The sequence below is a fragment of the Gopherus flavomarginatus genome, chromosome 5 (assembly GCF_025201925.1).
Source record: "Gopherus flavomarginatus isolate rGopFla2 chromosome 5, rGopFla2.mat.asm, whole genome shotgun sequence".
Taxonomy (NCBI): Eukaryota; Metazoa; Chordata; order Testudines; family Testudinidae; genus Gopherus; species Gopherus flavomarginatus.
In genome coordinates, this window is record NC_066621.1 from 104336742 (window position 1) to 104357772 (window position 21031).

The 21031-nt window shown below is 40.9% G+C and overlaps 1 protein-coding gene across 5 annotated transcripts in view; it reads right to left on the reverse strand.

Annotated features, from left to right (window-relative positions):
• Positions 1-21031, reverse strand: part of CDIN1 (CDAN1 interacting nuclease 1) — a 186522-nt gene that overhangs the window by 11375 nt on the left and 154116 nt on the right. Inside the window, exon 11 of one of the 5 annotated variants that reach the window (XM_050953975.1) lies at positions 17853-17904. The exons of the other annotated variants lie outside the window; for them this stretch is intronic. Coding sequence (XP_050809932.1) covers positions 17868-17904 — 37 coding nt within the window. The 3' untranslated portion in view covers positions 17853-17867. Of the gene's footprint in view, positions 1-17852; positions 17905-21031 lie in introns of those variants that run through there. 5 annotated transcript variants of the gene reach the window in all.

Sequence of the window (21031 nt, forward strand, 5' to 3'; positions counted from 1 at the left end):
GGTTTGAGCAGATGATGGAGGCTGAAGGGAAAAGTTCAGACTTGCAGATGGAAGCAGGACCAAAGAACTCTGAGGGGAGACTGCTGGGTGAGGAAAGTGGACAGTGGAAGCATGTGACTAAGAGAATCAGGCAGAGGAAAAGATAGGCTAGGGAAGAAGAAATATAGCTCAGGAACAGTTGTGCAGAGTTGGAAAATGAAGAAGGGACACAGCAGGTGGTCACTGAAGGTGAGAGGGCAAGGAAGAAGAGAAGAGCAGTGAGTCCTATAGGAAGAGGGGAAGAGTCAATGGAGATAACATGACCAAATATGAGCCCCAGCAGGATACAGGATGGGTTGCAGAGGATTGCAAGGGAGAACAGGAATCGAGAGGACTTGCAGCCAGAGAAAACAGGGGATAGACCAGAGAATTGCACCATCATCAGGAAAAAGCAGGTCCACATGACTGGGGACTCCTTTCTGAGAAGAATAGACAGGCCTGTAACCAGAGCTGATCCAGAGAAAAGAAGGGTGTGCTGTCTGCCGGGTGCTAAGATACGGGATGTGGACCTGAGGCTGAAGAGAATCCTAACAGGAGCGGGAAAGAATCCACTGATTGTCCTTCATGTGGGAACAAATGATACAGCTAGATCCTCACTGGAATGTATCAAGGGAGACTATACCAGGTTGAGGAAGATGCTTAGGGAATTCGGTGCTCTGGTGATCTTCAGTGGGATTCTGCCTGTTCCTAGAGAAGGGCAACAAAGGTGTGACAAGATTATGATCAACAGATGGCTCAGGCAGTGGTGCTACAAGAAGGGCTTTGGGATGTATGGCCACTGGAAGGCATTCATGGACTTCACCTGAGTAGGGCAGGAAATAGACTTCTTGGATGGAGGCTGGCACAACTGATTAAGGGATCTTTAAACTAGGAATTTGGGGGAGATGATAATCTCCATGACGGATTTTAACATTGAGAAGGAAGAAAACTAAGTAAGAAAGGATACAGCCATTGGTAGGAGAATGGACATAAGGAGGAAGGGTAGTCTAATAGATGATACTGGTGGTAGAATGTCTGTGCCTAATTGGGTAAAGAATGTGAGCGAAGCCAAACAGCAAAAATTAAGATGTTTGTAAACCAATGCAAGGAGCCTAGGTAACAAAATGGAGAACTAGAGTTACTGATGCAGGAAGTGAAACCAGATATTATAGGGATAACACAAACATGGTGGAACAGTAGTCATGACTGGAGTACAGATATTGAAGGGTATGTACTGTTTAGGAAAGACAGAAATAAAGGCAAAGGTGCTGTAGTAGAATTTTATATCAATGATGAGATAGACTGTAAAGAAATAAGTAGTGCTGGAATGGAAAAGACAGAGTCTGTCTGGGCAAAAATCACATTGAGGAAGAAAGCTACTAGAGCCTCTCCTGGGATAGTGCTTGGGCTGTGCTATTGTCATAAACAGATAGCTAAGGGTTAATGTCTCTTACACCTGGAAAGAGGTAACCTGAAGCACCTGACCAGAGGACCAATCAGGAAACCAGACTTTTTCAGGTCTGGGTGGAGGGAAGTTTGTGTCTGAGTTCTTTGTCTTGTGCCTGTCTCTCTCTCGGCTATGGGAGGACTTCTGTCTCTTGCTTGCTAATCTTCTGTTTCCCGGTTGTAAGTACAAAAGATCAGATAGTGATTTATATGTTTTTTTGTATTTTACATGTGTGTAGTTGCTGGAGTGTTTTGAATTGTATTCTTTTTGAATAAGGCTGTTTATTCATATTCCTTTTAAGCAATTGACCCTGTATTTGTCACCTTAATACAGAGAGACCATTTTTTATGTACTTTTTCTTTCTTTTTATATAAAGCTTTCTTTTTAAGACCTGTTGGAGTTTTTCTTTAGTGGGGAACTCCAGGGAATTGAGTCTGTGCTCACCAGGGAATTGGTGGGAGGAAGAAGTCAGGGGGAAATCTGTGTGTGTTAGATTTACTAGCCTGACTTTGCATTCCCTCTGGGTGAGAGGGGAAGAGAGATTAGCTCTCGGTACTTCTGTTTTCCAAGGCTGGAAACGGGGAGGGTGGAATCCCTCTGTTTAGATTCACGGAGCTTGCTTCTGTGCATCTCTCCAGGAACACCTGGAGGGGGGGCAAGGGAAAAGGTTTATTTCCCTTTGTTATGAGACTCAAGGGATTTGGGTCTTGGGGTCCCCAGGGAAGGTTTGGGGGGACCAGAGTGCCCCAAAACACTCTAATTTTTTGGGTGGTGGCAGCTTTACCAGGTCCAAGCTGGTAACTAAGCTTGGAGGTTTTCATGCTAACCCCCATATTTTGGACGCTAAGGTCCAAATCTGGGACTAGGTTATGACATGGTGTGCAGTGGTGAGATAGATAGAATCCAGAAGCCAGTAGGAATATTATATTTTTCTTTTCTCTGCTAGGGGCTTTTAAGCAGAGAGAAACAGTTTGGTTTTAAAAGGGAACCAGAGAGAATTTATTTTTCTCTGCTCTCTCTGGCAGTTTTTGGCTTGCATATTAAGCAAGGAACCATTAAGCTGTGACAAAAGAGTCTTTTGTGACACAATAGCACTCCCATTAGGAGTCAAATACCAGCACTATACACATGCAAATTAAGTGGTTTTTCTGGTTTCCTTTACATTGAAAAGATTAGCTAGAGGAAGAAAAGGAAAAAGGCACTGTTGCTAGGCAGATCCCAGGAGGCAACAGAGCCTGCAGTTCAGCCAACAAACACCGGAGGGCACCCCAACACAAGAAAACAGGAACCATGACTTCTAAGGCAAAAATGGAGGCCGAAGAAGAAAGCAAAGAAGCAGAACACAGGCGACAACTGGAAAAAAGAGAAAAAGAGGTGGAGCTGAAAGAAAGAGAAGAACAGATCAAACAGGCAGCCCATAAAAGAGAACAAGACGCCAAAAATGCAGCCCACCACAGAAAACTAGAAGAAGAAGAGGTGGCCCACCGCCAAGACATGGAAAAACAACAAAAAGAGATGGAACTCCAGAGGAAAGCCCACCAACAGGCCATGGAATTAGAAAAGGCTAAGCAACAGGCTCCAGCCAATCCTAACAACCCTTCACCAATTATGGTTCCACATCCCAGGAAATTTCCCACCTACAAGGCAGGTGATGACACCGAGGCCTTCTTGGAAAATTTTGAAAGCCTGTCTTGGGTACCGCATCTCTGAAGACCAGTACATGGTAGAATTGAGGCCACAGCTCAGTGGACCTTTAGCAGAGGTGGCAGCTGAAATGCCTAAGGAGAACATGAACGACTATAAACTTTTTCAAACCAAGGCCAGATACAGAATGGGGATAACCCCGGATCATGCCCGTCGGCGTTTCAGAACCCAAAAGTGGAAACCAGATGTGTCATTTCCCAAACACGCCTACTACGTTGGGAAAAATTATGAGGCCTGGATATCAGGACACAATGTTAAATCCTTGGAAGAACTGCACCTCCTCATACAAATTGAGCAGTTCTTGGATGGTGTTCCTGAGAACATAACACGGTACATACAAGATGGAAGACCCAAAAATCTCACCGAGGCGGGGGAGATTGGAGCGAGATGGATGGAAGTGGCAGAAAGCAAGAAAGCTACTGTCAAGGGGAACGAATACCCCAGAGGGCACACCGACCATAAACCCTACAACCGAGGACAGCCAAAGACCCCACATACAACCCAAGTAAAACCACAGACGCCCTATTCTTCCACCTCACCAGTCTCCAGTAACTCACCTCGACCCAGTGACCCATCAGATGGAAGATGCTTTAAGTGTAATGAACTGGGACATATCAAGGCCAACTGTCCAAACAACGCCATCCGAGTGCAGTTCATTACACCACCATCACCCACAAGATCCCCAGGCCCAGATGCCTCTCAAATACCCTTGGAGTGAAGGGAAAATTTGAGAGTGGGCGGAAAGAAGGTTACTGCGTGGAGAGACACAGGGGCACAAGTGTCAGCTATCCACCAATCCTTCGTAGACCCCAAATTCATCAACCCAAAGGCCCAAGTGACAATTTACCCCTTCATGTCACAAGCTGTAGACTTGCCTACAGCTGAACTGCCTGTCCAGTACAAAGGCTGGTCAGGAATGTGGACTTTTGCAGTCTATGACAATTATCCTATCCCCATGCTACTGGGGAAGACTTGGCCAACCAGGTGAAGCGGGCCAAGAGAGTGGGAATGGTTACACGTAGCCAAACCAGGCAAGCTTCCAGACCCATTCCTGTTCCTGAGCCGTCCACAGACGCCCCATCTGTGTTACCAGAGACCCAGACAGAGGTAGTGGACCCGGATTCCATGCCAACCACTGAAACAGCCACAGCACCTCCAGTCCCAGGCCCGGAACTGGAACAGCAACCAGCACCAGCAATTGCAACCACATCTTCAAACTCAATGCCAGAGGGCGCCAGCGAGCCAAAACTGGCAGAAGCAACAGACAGCCATACCCAAAAGTCTCAGCCAGAGCCTGAAATACCCTCAGGTGCGCCAGCGGAGAGCGGTTCACCAGCAATGGAAACAACCTCATCACCTACATCTTTCTTTCACCTACATCGCTTCCAGAGGGACCAAGCCAAGTCCCAAGCAAAAGTCTAAGAACTTGTGACCCCAGCCTCAAGGGAACAGTTCCAGACTGAGCAGGAAGCAGATGACAGTCTTCAGAAAGCTTGGGCGGTGGCACGGAGCACCCCACCACCTCTTAGCTCTTCGAATCGATCCCGGGTTGTTATAGGACTTTTATACAAGGAGATTCTTTCTGGTGGACACCGGGAAGAATGGCAGCCGCAAAAACAGTTGGTGGTTCCAATTAAGTACCGGAGGAAGCTCTTAAGCTTAGCCCATGATCATCCCAGTGGCCATGCTGGGGTGAACAGAACCAAGGACCGGTTAGGGAAGTCCTTCCACTGGGAGGGGATGGGCAAGGACGTTGCCAAGTATGTCCGGTCTTGTGAGGTATGCCAAAGACTGGGAAAACCCCAAGACCAGGTCAAGGCCCCTCTCCAGCCACTCCCCATAACTGAGGTCCCATTTCTGCGAGTAGCTGTGGATATTCTGGGTCCTTTCCCAAAAAAGATGCCCAGATTTTGATTTTCAAATTCAGCACATCTCAGGAGCTTCTAACAAAGTAGCTGATGCACTCTCCTGTGAGATTTTCCCAGAATCCAGTAGTTAAAAAGTGTTCTTAAAATGTAGAAGTCTGTTAGTTATATACTTAGTGGTATATGTAAAGGTGCATGTGTTGTATTAATCTGGTTATTTTAAAGTTCTAGGAGGAAATCGCCGCCAGTGAGCTTCTCCACTGTCTGCAATTTGGGGGGCGTGTCATAAACAGATAGCTAAGGGTTAATGTCTCTTACACCTGGAAAGAGGTAACCTGAAGCACCTGACCAGAGGACCAATCAGGAAATCAGACTTTTTCAGGTCTGGGTGGAGGGAAGTTTGTGTCTGAGTTCTTTGTCTTGTGCCTGTCTCTCTCTCGGCTATGGGAGGACTTCTGTCTCTTGCTTGCTAATCTTCTGTTTCCCAGTTGTAAGTACAAAAGATCAGATAGTGATTTATATGTTTTTTTGTATTTTACATGTGTGTAGTTGCTGGAGTGTTTTGAATTGTATTCTTTTTGAATAAGGCTGTTTATTCATATTCCTTTTAAGCAATTGACCCTATATTTGTCACCTTAATACAGAGAGACCATTTTTTATGTACTTTTTCTTTCTTTTATATAAAGCTTTCTTTTTAAGACCTGTTGGAGTTTTTCTTTAGTGGGGAACTCCAGGGAATTGAGTCTGTGCTCACCAGGGAATTGGTGGGAGGAAGAAGTCAGGGGGAAATCTGTGTGTGTTAGATTTACTAGCCTGACTTTGCATTCCCTCTGGGTGAGAGGGGAAGAGAGATTAGCTCTCGGTACTTCTGTTTTCCAAGGCTGGAAACAGGGAGGGTGGAATCCCTCTGTTCAGATTCACGGAGCTTGCTTCTGTGCATCTCTCCAGGAACACCTGGAGAGGGGGGGGAAGGGAAAAGGTTTATTTCCCTTTGTTGTGAGACTCAAGGGATTTGGGTCTTGGGGTCCCCAGGGAAGGTTTGGGGGGACCAGAGTGCCCCAAAACACTCTAATTTTTTGGGTGGTGGCAGCTTTACCAGGTCCAAGCTGGTAACTAAGCTTGGAGGTTTTCATGCTAACCCCCATATTTTGGACGCTAAGGTCCAAATCTGGGACTAGGTTATGACAGGTATAGACCACCGGGGTCTGATTTGGATATGTACAGAGACCTCTTCAATGTTTTTAATGAAGTAAATACTAATGGGAATTGTCCGATCATGGGAGACTTAACTTCCTAGATATAGACTGGAGGACAAGTGCTAGTAATAATAATAGGACTCAGATTTTCCTGGATGCGATAGCTGATGGATTCCTTCACCAAGTAGTTGCTGAACCAATGAGAGCGGATGCATTTTAGATTTGGTTTTGGTGAGTAGTAATGTCCTAATAGAAGAAATGGCTGTAGGGGACAACCCTGGTTTGGATGATCATGAGCTAATTCAGTTCAAACTAAACGGAAGGATAAACAAAAATAGATCTGGGACTAGGGTTTTTGATTTCAAAAGGGCTAACTTTAAAAAATTAAGGAAATTAGTTAAGGAAGTTGATTGGACTGAAGAACTTGTGGATCTAAAGGCAGAGGAGGCCTGAAATTACTTCAAGTCAAAGTTGCAGAAACTATCAGAAGCCTCCATCCCAACAAAGGGGAAAAAAATTCATAAGCAGGAGTTGTATACCAAGCTGGATGAGCAAGCATCTCAGAGAGGTGATTAAGAAAAAGCAGAAAGCCTACAGTGAGTGGAAGATGGGAGGGATCAGCAGGGAAAGCTACCTTATTGAAGTTAGAACATGTAGGGATAAAGTGAGAGAGGCCAAAAGCCATGTAGAATTGAACCTTGCAAAGGGCATTAAAACGAACAGTAAGAGGTTCTATATCCATATAAATAGGAAGAAAATAAAGAAAGAAGAAGTGGGACCGCTAAACACTGAGGATGGAGTGGAGGTTAAGGATAATCTAGGCATGGCCTATATTTGAACAAATGCTTTGCCTCAGTTTTTAATGAGACTAATGAAGAATTTAGGGATAATGGTAGGATGACAAATGAGAATGAGGATTTGGAGGTAGATATTACCATATCTGAGGTAGAAGCCAAACTCGAATAGTTTAATGGGACTAAATCGAGGGACCCAGATAATCTTCATCCAAGCATATTAAAAGAACTGGCACATGAAACTGCAAGCCCATTAGCAAGCATTTTTAATGAATCTGTAAACTCAGGGGTTGTACTGTATGACTGGAGAATTGCTAACACAGCTCCTATTTTTAAGAATGGAAAAAAACGTGATCCGGGTAACTACAGGCCTGTTAGTTTGACATCTGTAGTATGCAAGGTCTTAGAAAATTTTTTGAAAAAGGAGAAAGTAGTTAAGGACATTGAGGTCAGTGGTAATTGGGACAAAATACAACATGGTTTTTACAAAATGCAGATCGTGCCAAACCAACCTGATCTCCTTCTTTGGGAAGGTAACAGATATTTTAGATAAAGGAAACACAGTAGATCTAATTTACCTCAATTTCAGTAAGGCATTTGACATGGTTTCACATGGGGAATTATTAGCTAAATTGGAAAAGATGGGGATCAATACGAAAATTGAAAGGTGGATAAGAAACTGGTTAAAGAGACTACAAAGGGTCATACTGAAAGGTGAACTGTCAGGTTGGAGGGAGGTTACTAGTGGAGTTCTTCTGGGACCGGTTTTGGGACCAATCTTATTTAATCTTTTTATTACTGACCTCAGCACAAAAAGTGGGAATGTGCTAATAAATTTTGCAGATGACACAAAACTAGGAGGTATTGCCAATACAGAGAAGGAGCTGGATATCATACAGGAAAATCTGGATTACTTTGTAAACTGGAGTAATAGTAATAAGATAAAATTTAATAGTGAAAAGTGCAAGGTCATGCATTTAGGGATTAATAACAAGAATTTTTATTATATGCTGTGGATGCATCAGTTGGAAGTAACAGAGGAGGAGAAGGACCTCGGAATATTGGTTGATCACAAGATGACTATGAGTTGCCAAAGTGATATTGCTGTGCAAAAAGGTAATGTGGTCTTGGGATGCATCAGGTGAGCTATTTCCAGTAGAGATAAGGAGGTGTTAGTATCATTACATAAGGCACTGATGAGACCTCATCTGGAATAGTGTGCAGTTCTGGTCTTCCATGTTTAAAAAGGATGAATTCAAACTGGAACAGGTAAAGAGAAGGGCTACAAGGATGATCCGAGGAATGGAAAACCTGTCTTATGAGAGGAGACTCAAAGAGCTTGGCTTGTTTAGCCTAACCAAAAGAAGGCTGAGGGGAGATATGATTGCTCTCTATAAATATATCAGAGGGATAAATACCAGAAAGGGAGAGCAATTATTTAAGCTAAGTACCAATGTGGACACAAGAACAAACTGATATAAGCCAGCCATCAGGAAGTTTAGACTTGAAATTCGACAAAGGTTTCTAACCATCAGACAACTGAAGTTCTGGAACAGCTTTCCAAGGGGAGCAGTGGAGGCAAAAGACATATCCTCAAGACTAAGCTTGATAAATTTACAGAGGAGATGGTATGGCAATTAATTGATCTTTGACTATTAGTGGTAAATATGCTCAATGGCCTGTGATGGAATATTAGACGGGGTGCGATCTGAGTTACTACAGAGAATTCTTTTCTAGGTGGCTGGCTGGTGAGTCTTGCCCACATGATCACGGTTTAGCTGATCGCCATATTTGGGGTCAGGAAGGATTTTTCCTCCAGGGCAGATTGGCAGAGGCCCTGGGGGTTTTTCGCCTTCATCTGCAGAGTGGGGCATGGGTCACTTGCTGGAGGATTCTCTGCACCTTGAAGTCTTTAAACCATGATTTGAGGACTTCAATAGCTGAGACATAGCTTAGGACTTTGTTACGGGAGTGGGTGGGCGAGAGTCTGTGGCCTGCATTATGCAGGTGGTCAGACTAGACGATCCTAATGGTCCCTTCTGACCTTAAAGTCCATGATTCTCTAAAAGAGAATTGTGATGTACTATGTATTCTTGTCAGCTCAGGGCACCATCCCTAAACAACCTAAAACAGTAAAAGAGATGTAACTCTCAGTAAAAGAGATGCACAGTTGACAACAGAACTACCAGAAAACTTTCTAAAATGACTTCCAAAAAATTCTGAGAGCTTTCAGTGGAGTGTGTGTGTGTGCGCATGTTTTATAGTATTCTGTTTATTCATTTAGATTGCAGTCTAAAAGGGACTTCACACTGAAAGATGTCTTCCAGGGTTCTGCATTTCCTGACTATACGTTTGAAAACACAGTAACATGGGACTTACAAAACATAAACCCATCAAAAGCAGCAGCACTTTTCCTGCCACCCATCACTTAATTACCAGTCATGCGACTTATCACATGCCTGCCATCCATTTTACCACTCCAAGTTAGGCTCTGCAGGAGTTATTTAGTTATTGTCCTTTGAGAAGGTGACTAAGGGTTACTCACTGAGTTATACAATTATTATATTTATTTTTGAAGGAGCCAATGTCAAAGTAAATATATTTGGGGAAGAATAATATCCTGCCAAATTTCTACTTTCTGATTAAAACCCACACAATAAAATAATTTTTATTGAATTTTTGAGGCTCTTACTTATTCTGTAGTTTCACTGAGAAACCTTAATGTCTATTAGTTGCAATGCAAAGACTGCTGACCAAGCTCACTATTGTTTGATTTCTACAAGTTTTAAGCTATATATCTGCATTGAGAGAAGTTATTTTAAACCTTTGGTTATGCTTGTAACACCTGTCTTTTAAAGGAATGCCTACTTGCAAACTGCCTCTTATCCTGGGTGACATTCAATACCATGTCTCATGTTTTCTAAGGTTAGACTTAGATCCAGGCAGCCAAAAGTGCTGATCAACTCACGTTGCCATTAGGTGATTAATACTGGTTTATTTTTAAGCCTTGAACTAACAGGCTGTCCTAAAGCCAGTGCAAGATGATATCTGAATAATCTGTGAGTACCTTGTGTTTGCAGAAACCCTTCATTTTTATACAGCTGTTGATTAGGCTTCTGTCCCTGCCAGAATAGTAAAATGTGCGAAAATTATATTTAACAGGATATTTCGAACTTCTTACCCCACCATTTAGTTAAAAAAATTTTTTTTGTGAAATTATGCTGCTAATCTGAAAAGTTGATCAGCAAATTAGGAAAGCAAAACATTTGAATGGATGAATGCATTATATAAGTAAATACCCAACTTGCTGAATGTAGTTCCCAGAATCAGCACTGAAGAGGATATTCCAAGGTATTTTATATTAAATATATAGATAGATAAAATTTAGAATCCTTACACATGAATATACAATAAAACAAATAATAGAACAGATGAACTAACAAATGGAACACAGCTCGTTTGTGCTTCCAACTTCCCAAATCATAGAATTAGTCCAAGACTGGATAGCAAATCATGCTGAGCAACTTCACACTATGTTCCTTAGCAGTTTGACTGCCAAATATACTATGGCATATGTGACGGACTGGGAATGTTCTTGATGTTTTCTCTGAATACTGTGTTGGTGCCTCAGTGTTCCCTATGCAGTTCTTAAGTATCTAGGTGGTGGAATAAGGGTGTGTGATTGCTGCAGAGCAAAGGGCCAGTGCACGTAAATGCCTGGCACTCTGTCTCCTAGCAACTGATGGCCTGGGCCCCTCCCCTGCAAAGATGCCAACAGAAGATGTTGGAGACAAAGAGGTCAGGTGACCTCCTGGCCCAGGAAAGGGGCTGAGCAGAGAGGAGGGGCTGGAGGGGGTTGTTAGTCTGGAGCTGGCTGGGGACGAGGAGTGAAGTGTAGACGTGGGGGTCTGGGTCACTGCCCCTCAGAATGGACCCAGCTGAGGGGTCCGGTTCGCTCTATCTACAAGCTCTGTTTTAGACCCTGTTCCTGTCATTGAATAAACCTCTGTTTTACTGGTTGGCTGAGAGTCACGTCTGATTGCAAAGTGGGAGTGCAGGACCCTGTGGCTTCCCCAGGACCCCGCTGGGGCGGGCTCACTGTGGGAAGCGCACGGAGGGGCAGAGGATGCTGAATGCTCCAAGGAGAGACCCAGGAGGTGAAGACGTGTGAGCTTCTTGCCCTGAACAAGTCTGTTCCAAGGGAGACGAGCTCCCCAAAGTCCTGACTGGCTTGGTGGGGAGCAGTTCCAGAGCATCGCCCAGGGACTCCGTGACAGCATATAATTGACAGGCAGAACTATTTTACACTTAAACAAAGAATTGTGCATAAGCACGAGCCACATAGGTAACTTACACTCATGCAAGAAGGGAAAACTAATCTTTATCATCTTCATCTATTTGCTTCATCTGTTCTCCAGTGGTGCTGTGGCACCACACATCCATCCAGAAGGGAAGCAAATGCCTCCTTCCATGTCCGATATCTTATGCTTCCTTTGGAATCTGTTGGCAGACTTATGCCTGTGTCTGGCATTCTTCCATTTCATTCTGAATGTGTCACCTCCAGTGTCTGGGACTCTCCTGTTTGATACGTAATACTGTACACCAGTGTTTCTCAACCTTTTTGTGCTGATGACCCCCTTTGGGCTTAAAAAATAAGAAGAAGTAATCCCCTAAGACTTGAAAAAATTGTGACCCTCTACCTCAAATATCATTAAGTAAATTATGAATACTCAAGGCCGGCGTTAGGGAGTGGCAAGCAGGACAACTGCCCGGGGCCCCATGCCAAGCTAAGTTACATACTTCAGCCCCCACTACCCAGGGTTGAAGCATGTAATTTAGCTTCAAAGGCCCCCTGTGGGGTAGAACCCCGGGCAACTGCCCTGCTTGTCATCCCCTAATGCTGGTCCTGTACTTGTGATCACTCTAACCCGTCCCATGACTCCCACGTTGAGAAACACTGCCCTATACAGTACAATCCTAACCTGTCAATCTTGTTTTTCTTCCCTGCACTTAAGATGGAAAATTGTATCAATTTCTACCTTTTATTCGGAAAAGACGCACAAAACTGAGTCACATGAGAGTTATTGTTGCTGATACTCCTTAGCACTGAAAACTCTTCTGGGCCTCAAAACATAAATTAAAACATTTTATGTGGATTTACAACATAGCTCCTCTTCTGACAAATTTATAATGCTATTTAGGCTTATTTGCAGATTAATCACCTTTTTCAGTGGAGTAAAGTTACCAGTCCAAAAAAATATATATATATAAAAAAATCACAAATTATTTTATTTTACCTCTTTTGGCTTGCATCATACGGGACTAGTTTGTTAGCACAGTATTAAAATAGAGTTTTCAAACTAGAGATATGCAGGAGATATTGGTTTATGTCTTTAGCTTGGGAAAAAAAACACCACCATTTGTAAGGAGGATCTAAATGGAATAGCAGATTTGTCAAGATTAGCAATGACATGTCATATTCCAGGTCTGAGACTAGAATTAACCCAACAGTTTGCAACATGGTAAAATCACATTACTCGGAATACCTTTTCTGGAGTAATTAGAAGAGCAGAGTGTGTCTAGATATGGTAGCAGAGGGACAGCTGGATTCAAAACTATCTAATTGCTGCACCATCTCATGTAAATCACTTAATCTATTTATGCCTCAGTTTACCCATATGTAAAATGAATTATTACCTAATTCACAGGGATATTGTGAGGGTTATTGTTTCTGTGATTGAGAGGCTCTTGTATTAAAATGAAATCTTTGTAGTGAAGTGCAAATTATTAGTAACAGATTACTCAAATTTTGAGGTACTATGCATTATTTCAAAGTTTAGAAGGATGTGTCTCAGGCCCAACAATAGTTAAGATGTTAATAAAACCCTTGTTTACTGTTACAACATTAAAGTTATTTGTGGCTCAGGGTTTTGCTGGCTAACTCCCATGGTAACAACCACCATTAAAAATCTTTTAAATGTTCTATTAAGCACACAGAAAAAAGAAGAAAAGCAATTAAAGCATCAAAACAAAGTATTAAGCAAAGCTTTCATTTTAACAATTTCCCTTATTCTCCTTCCATTTAGCTGCAAAGAGTCATTTATAGGGGAGAACCCCTGCTTGACAGTCTTTTAAGATGGCATTAATTGTTCTTTTTGAAGGAGAAAAAGTAAATTTACATGGTCTTGTGCTGCTGATCCTGTCCAACCCTGTTCCCCTTTATTAAAAAAAGAAATACACAAAAATGGAGAAAAAAGAATAAGAAATATATAGAGCTTCTGTCTCTGATGTTTACTCTAGCTTGCAACCTAACAAGTGGGAAAGTGGTGATGTCTGATGTACACCTCTACATTGATATAACGCTGTCCTTGGGAGCCAAAAAACCAAGGTGAAACTGTGTTATATCGAACTTGCTTTGATCCATCAGAGTGCACAGTCCCCTCCTCAGAACACTGCTTAACCGTGCTATATCCGAATTTGTGTTATATCGGGTCGTGTTATATTGGGGTAGAGGTGTAGTTCTTAGATTCTGTGGGAGTTAGTTCCAGGCTTTGTGGGGAGGGAAAGCGGTGAAACACAGACTGCTCTGTCTCCTGCACAAACAAGCTTTGTCAAGATTGTGGACATCTCCATTGTGCTTAAGTAGTGGAAATGTTGACCATGGTCTTTATTTTGGCACTTCAGGTGATATTTTAGTATCCTGGGCCCATACCATTGAGTGTCATGAAGATAAGGACAGAGACCTTGACTGTGATTTGAATATGGGAAGACAGTGTAGAGGGCAGAGGATATTTAAGGCATTGCTTCTAGCTAGCCTCTCTAATCACAGGCTTACAGCTCTGTTGCAAAAGTAGTTCTCTTGGCCACCTAAGTAAGACTCTTATTAGGTAAAAGGCAAAAAGAAAAAAATAGGATAGAGGAGAAATAAGGTGGGGAATCTCAGGTTTACGTCTGAGGTGGTCAGGATTTAGCTAAAGACAACGGAGATGGTTATGTCACCTGGTTCTCTTTCATTGCTGGGTCTGGGCAGGTCATCTTTCAGGATCAGAATGATGAAGGTCCAGTGGTGTTACGGTAGGCCCCAGGGTTCCTTAATGATAGGTGCGCGCGTGTGGGTGATGATAAAGTTCACTTCCTTGTTTTGCTATCTTACTATTCCCTTCAGTGATTTCTCTAGATAAGCAATGTTCAAATAGGACTGACAACCTCCAGCCATTAAAATTAGCCAGTTCAAAACAGTTTGGTGATTTGAACTATTAACATTTCTTCACATTTCAAGGCTCTTTCAGCTCATTTGTATATCATCCTCTGACTTTACCAGCAGTCTTGAAGACCCTTTATCACAATTTTCTTTAACATTTAATCAGGTTTGTATCAGTACTACTTTAACTTTTCCTTACTTTAAAAAAATGATTTCAGTTGTACTTTTGTTACGCTGGATAGCTTAAAATACAGGCTTCTGCACAACAGAGTGCTACAGAACTGTTAAATATTATTTATTACTATAATGCAGTACATAATCAAGATTAGAATAGCAATCATGGAAAACTAGATGAATCAGGAGATAGGGTACTGTAATGAGATACTGAACTTTTCATTACAAAGATCACTCGTAGGAATTCCATACAGGTCAGTAGTGACTGAAAGTTATTACCATCATGCGGCTGCTCTGTTGCCTGACCAGTGATCACATGCAATGATTTCGTACTCTTAGTCCAAGTCTCATAGATTTTAAGTATCAGAGGGGTAGCCGTGTTAGTCTGGATCTATAAAAACAGGAAAGAGTCCTGTGGCACCTTATAGACTAAAAGACGATTTTAAGGTAGATTTTAAGGTCAGAAGGGACTATTGTGATCATCTACTCTGATCTCCTGCACATTTCAGGTCACAGAACCTCATCCTTATCCTGAAATAGACCTGTAACTTCTGGTTGAGTTACTGAAGTCCTCAAGTCATGGTTTAAAGACTTCAAGATACAGAGAAGTAATCATTTGCATTATTGTAACCTGCAAGTGACCAATGCCCCATGTTGCAGAGGAAGGCGAAATGCCCCCAAGGGTCTCTGTCAATCTGACCTGGGCGAAAATTCCTTCCCGATCCCAAATATGGTGAGCAGTTGGACTCTGAGCATGTGGGAAAAACCTGCGAGGCAGATACCTGGGAAAGATTTATCTGTAGTGTCTCAGAGTCTTTCCCATCTACTGTCCCATCTCCAGCAGTTGGGGATTTTTGCTACTGGCAGTTGCCAATGGGACACACGCCATTGTAGGCAGTCCCATCATACCATCCCCTCCATAAACTTACCAAGCTCATTCTTGAAGCCAATCAGGTTTTTTGCCTCCACTGCTCCCCTTGGAAAGCTGTTCCAGAGCTTCACACCTCTGATGGTTAGAAACCTTTGCCTAATTTCAAGCTTACACTTCCTGATGGCCAGTTTATAGTTATTTGTTCTTGTGTCCACACTGGCGTTTAGCTTAAATAACTCCTCTCCCTCCCTCATATTAATCCCTCTAATGTATTTATAGAGATCAATCATATCTCCCCTCAGCCTTCTTTTGGTTAGGCTAAGGAAACCAAGCTCCTTGAATCTCCTCTCGAAGGTAGGTTCTACCTTCATTCTAGTAACCCTTCTCTGTACCTCTTCCAGTTTGAATTAATCTTTCTTAAACACGGGAGACCAGAATTGCACACAGTATTCCACCAGAGGTCTCATCTTGCGTAATGGTACTAACACTTCCCTGTCTCTACTGGAAATACTTTGCCTGATGCATCCTAGGACTGCAATAGCCTTTTTCAGGGCCACATCACACTGACGGCTCATATTCGTCCTGAGATCAACTAATACACCAATGTATTTCTCCTACTCCTCTGTCACTTCCAACGGATACGTCCAAAGCTTATAGCAAAATTCTTGTTGTTAGTCCCTAAATACATGACCTTGCACGTTTCACTATTAAATTTCATCCCCATTTCTATTACTTCAATTGACAAGATCATCCTGATCTTCATATGATATTCTGTTCCTCCTCTGTATTGGCTATAACTCCCAACTTTCTGTCAGCCACAAATTTTATTAGCACACTCTCGCTTTTTGTTCCAAGGTCAGTAATAAAAATGTTAAATAAGATTGATCCCAAGACTGAACCCTGAGGAACTCCAGTAGTAACCTCCCTACAACCTGACAGTTCACCTTTCAGTATCACCCATTGTAGTTGTCCCCTTAACCAATTTTTTATCCACCTTTCAGATCTCATATTAATTCTTATCTTCTCCAATTTAACTAATCATTTCCCATGCCTTACTGAATCCAGGTAGATCAGATCTACTGCATTTTCCTTTACCTAAAAAAATCAGTTATCTTCTCAAAGAAGGAGATCAGGTTGGCCTGGCACTACCTTTTGTGAAATAAAGTAGTATTTTATCCCATTTACCATTCACCTCTAAGTCCTTAACTACTTTCTCTTTCAAAATTTGTTCCAAGACTGCACACAATTGAGGTCAGACTAACAGTTTCCTGAATAATTTCTCTCCTCCTTTCTTAAAAATAGAAACTATACTAGCAATTTTCCAAACCTCACAAAAAATACTAGCAGAAAGACTGAACCCAAATGAAAAACCTCCTCCTCCTTAGATATGGCTCTTCCAGGTCAAAAGCATAAGGATGGGTTGGTCAGGAGAAGCTTATATTGCTACTATACATGTCACACTTGTTCTGTGGATAAACAGGACTCTCATTTTACAGGCCTGTCAATCTCACAGCCTCCAAAATTGCTAAAATCCACATAAACATTTTAAAAAGATATTTTTAAAGTATTTCTAATAGATTAGGCATTATTTTAGTTAAGTTCAAATGGAAGAAAGAAAACAGCATTGCCTGAACTACTTGATTTCACTATGGCAACAACAGAAAAATGGTAAATTCAAGAGATTAAGAGAGCTATAATTCTAGCTGAAGCAGCAGAACTAGGAATTAAAAATTCCTTTATAATTTTTGTTGCTTGTAGGCACCTTTGAACCATTCTTCAATTAAAAAAAATCAACTTCAGGTAGGAATGCACACGAGATATTATAAACCAGATGGAGCAGTTTCTATTTGCTTAAGTGATGTTTCCCCTTTAATGTACTTATTTGCTCTTATTTGATTAATGCTGCTAGTATTTCATTCTCTGCAAATTTATGGAAATCTGACTTTAAAGAGCTTTGTGCTACTGAATGCAGTGAATTTTTTTTTTTTTTTTTTAATACTTATACCAAAGTGTCTTGATGGATTTTGGGATGCTTTTTGGCTCAAATGAAGTGAAATGACTGAGACATTTCTGATATCTTGTGAGGTAATATGGATATTAACATGTCATCACTCTTATAAAGGGAACTGGTTGGTTATATATCTATTTAAAGCGCACAGGCATCTCTGCCATGACTATATTAAAACAGATGGACAAAAGTTGAAATATTTGAAAACTTTGTCCAGGGATGCTTGTGGATAAATGAGTATATGGACAATATCTTGTTCCTGTACTGCAGGAATTGCAAGACTGTGTAAAATATTGGTTGAGGAAAAACTGTACTTGACTTAAAATCAGATTCTGTATTTGAGTTGAATGTTACTGTGTAAATACATAATAAACAAAACCAAATAAATGCCTATCTTGTCATCAAATATGACGACAGCAGGGAAACATTGCCTGTGACTTGTTTATATCAATTAGTTCTGGCAGCCATGACTACTGATAGAACATTTGTTATTTGTAGTATTTAAAACTCAGGAATTAAAACACATTATTTTATCTAAGACTGGAGCAAGGTGCTGCTTTGATGGGATCCAGGTTTTTGTTGTTGTTGATCAGTATCCTGATGTTTGTACACCATTCAGAATTAAACTATAACACATAAAAGGTACCATTAAAGTCCTACTCTGATAAGTGGAAACTTAATAATAATAAATAATAATAATAATAAAATCACGTTTGTTTTGATTTCTTGGCTATTTCTAAATGCAGTAAATTAAATTCTCAATAGATCATACTTTTTCAAACTATAAGAGTCACCAACACCATGTTGAACAAAATCAAATCCATGTACAAACATTTGTCTTCAGTTACATACAATGACAAATATCTGTGCATAATGACATATATTCAGAAAATGAAACACCAGAAATGTACTAAAGATTATGAAAGATGAGAACAAAGAAACTAAAATTATTAAAATGAATTTCCAACTCTACTGAACAGCTTGAACCAGAATCATATACTGAATTTATAGACAGAGTTTATTATTTATTCAGATTTATAAATAGCTATGCTCAATCCCATTTTTATTAAAGACCTCTACAACATTTATGGCCAAGTTTAAAAAACTAATATCGACACTCTCTCCAATTTGCCCTCTCCTTCCAAACTCCTACAGCCACATAATCTCTCATCAGTCCTCCTAACTCTGGAAAAATTCTGGGAGAGAAATGGGCATTGCAGTGTGACCAGAAAGTCAACAGACTCATGATCTTTTGAACTGATGAGTGAAGCAAATTCCATCACCAAAGACCTATCACTGAGAACACTCTGCGCTCTGAGATTAAAGGAGATATAGCTTGCATGCTTCAGATATCACCTGGCTTTGTATCTGAGAGATGGTCAAAGGGGAGAGAGGCAGTTTGAGGTATCAAGTGCTCCACCTCATTTAAAGCTTCATAAATTCAAAGCAACACTTTAAAATTGCACTAGGAAATGAACTAGAAGATAGTGCAGATTACTGAACACTAGTGCAATGTGAGAAAAACCCTTCAAAGACGTCATATTTTACTTCAGCTGAAATCTACAAATGCTTTTAAGGAGTAACTGCACACACAAAGTATTAAAGTAATTCAGTCCTGATCCAGGTCTTTTTGTCAATTTTCGATCATAGCCCCATGATCAAGCATAAATGATAAAAAGCATTTGACCCCTATGTGAAATCCAGATGTGGCTGAGGAACCCCTAGACTACAAACTTCAATATCAAAAGGTGAGCAAACTTCCAGTTAAGGAAGTATTTATCAGCTTTGCCAATTCCTCTGGTTGTTTCCCCCAATCTAGCAGCATAACCTCAAGTTTTCTTTTGGTTGAATCTCACTGGCATCACTTTTGCTTAAACCCGTATCATGGCGGGATATTGGGTAAAGCTGTCAACTTTCCATTAAACACAGTTAGAACCAGAGTATGAATAATCACCAAACTCAGAAACTGATTACGGTAATTAAGAATCACATAGTAAGATTTTCATCCTGCCTTTTAAGCAAGAAATATTGTTGACAGCAAGTCACTCTGGTGCCACACTATTCCACTGGCTCCCTATTCAATTCTGGATCCTCTTCAAGGTGCTGGTCTTAATGTTTAAGGCCCATAACAGGCTAGTGCCCTGTTAAGAAATCCTTTCTCCATCCAAGACCCACTAAGACAGCTGCATGCAATGTGAGCAAAGTCCAAGGCAAATCTAGTCATAGATAAAAGCAGAGTTCTCAGTGGGAAATCCTTGGCTATGGAACGCCTTCCTGTGAGAAATCAGAATGATGGCTAGACTGACTGTTTACAGAGCATGATGCAAAACTTGCCATTTCCCTCAGTAATAAGGTCTGAATGGTAACCAGCCATCATTTCTTACAAACGGAGGTTAAACTAAAGATAAAACAAAATGCAAACAAAGCATACTGAATCTAACAGTAGCAGTGCGTGGAGATGTTTATGCACACATTTTAGTAAAGTTCTTAATAATGTACTTAGCAGCTGTACAACACAATGATGGATACTTCAGAAATGCCTAAGCAGGTAGATTAGATAGAGGTGTGTATCTTAATCACTCTACTAACCTGAGAGTCCACCTTCTAACATCATGGGGAAACAGAAGATGCTTATTCCAGAAAAAGAATGAATACAATACACGAAAAATGTCTACCACTTCCTTAGATGACACACATTTTAACTTTGGAGGTGAAGTCATTCAGTATCACTAATTGACCCCCAAGTTGCACAGAAAGAGATGCGTGCAGCTACTGTAGTTCAGTCTACTCCTAGCAAAAATCCTTTCAATATAATTAATATAGATTTTGGTATTTAACTAAAAGGGGCAGGGAGGAAATATGTGGCAAAAATGAATGTACTTTGTGTGAACACAAAAACAGAAATGTGAAACACAGATAAATTACTAAACATATAAGATAAAAAGATAATTACATATAAGATAAAAAGCCACAAAATTCTTTTAGAAAAAAGCAGGCAACACAACATTTATCAAGCATTTCTGCAAAGAAAATTGGTGAGAAATGCCAAGAACAGATACTGGAATATGGCATCCTAAATTTACAGTCATGCTCTGCTTTAAACTTTTCCCAAACATAGATAGCTTAAACTAGTCTATTGGAGAGTAGTCTTAATTGTTCATGTATTTTATGGACAGTTCAGTGAAATATCATTGTCCGGTCTTGGTATCTTCCAGAGAAGAATAATTCATTTAAAACCTCAAGTGCACTAACTGCATGGAAGGCTACTGAAGGACAAAGATTATTTTTGAAGTAAATGTTTTATACACTTTCCATATTAGTTTTGCATCTATTACTTTAACATTAAAATACTTAACAAAATTAGTACCTTTACCATTTGTAGAAAAAGTCAAACAAAACAAAGGGAACAGTCAGAATATGGGGGAAGATGCTCTACGCTGACAGGCTTACTCATGGGAGGTGGAGGCTTACTCCACAACCCACAAGTGCATTATTCACGCTCCTGAGTGACATAAGTTATACCGAAGTAAGTTCTGATGTGACAAGATTGCAGTTTTCCCAATTCCCACATATGTTTTTACCCAAATATAGACTGTACAATTAATTTGTCTAAGTTCCAGAATGTAACAGATTGTTCTACTAAGCTCTGTAAATACAATTTGTGACCTGACTTCTAGAAAAGAAGAGTATACATCTTCAACTATATGTTATTTTAGGTCATTTAAGTTCATTACAGTCTAACCATCAACTTAA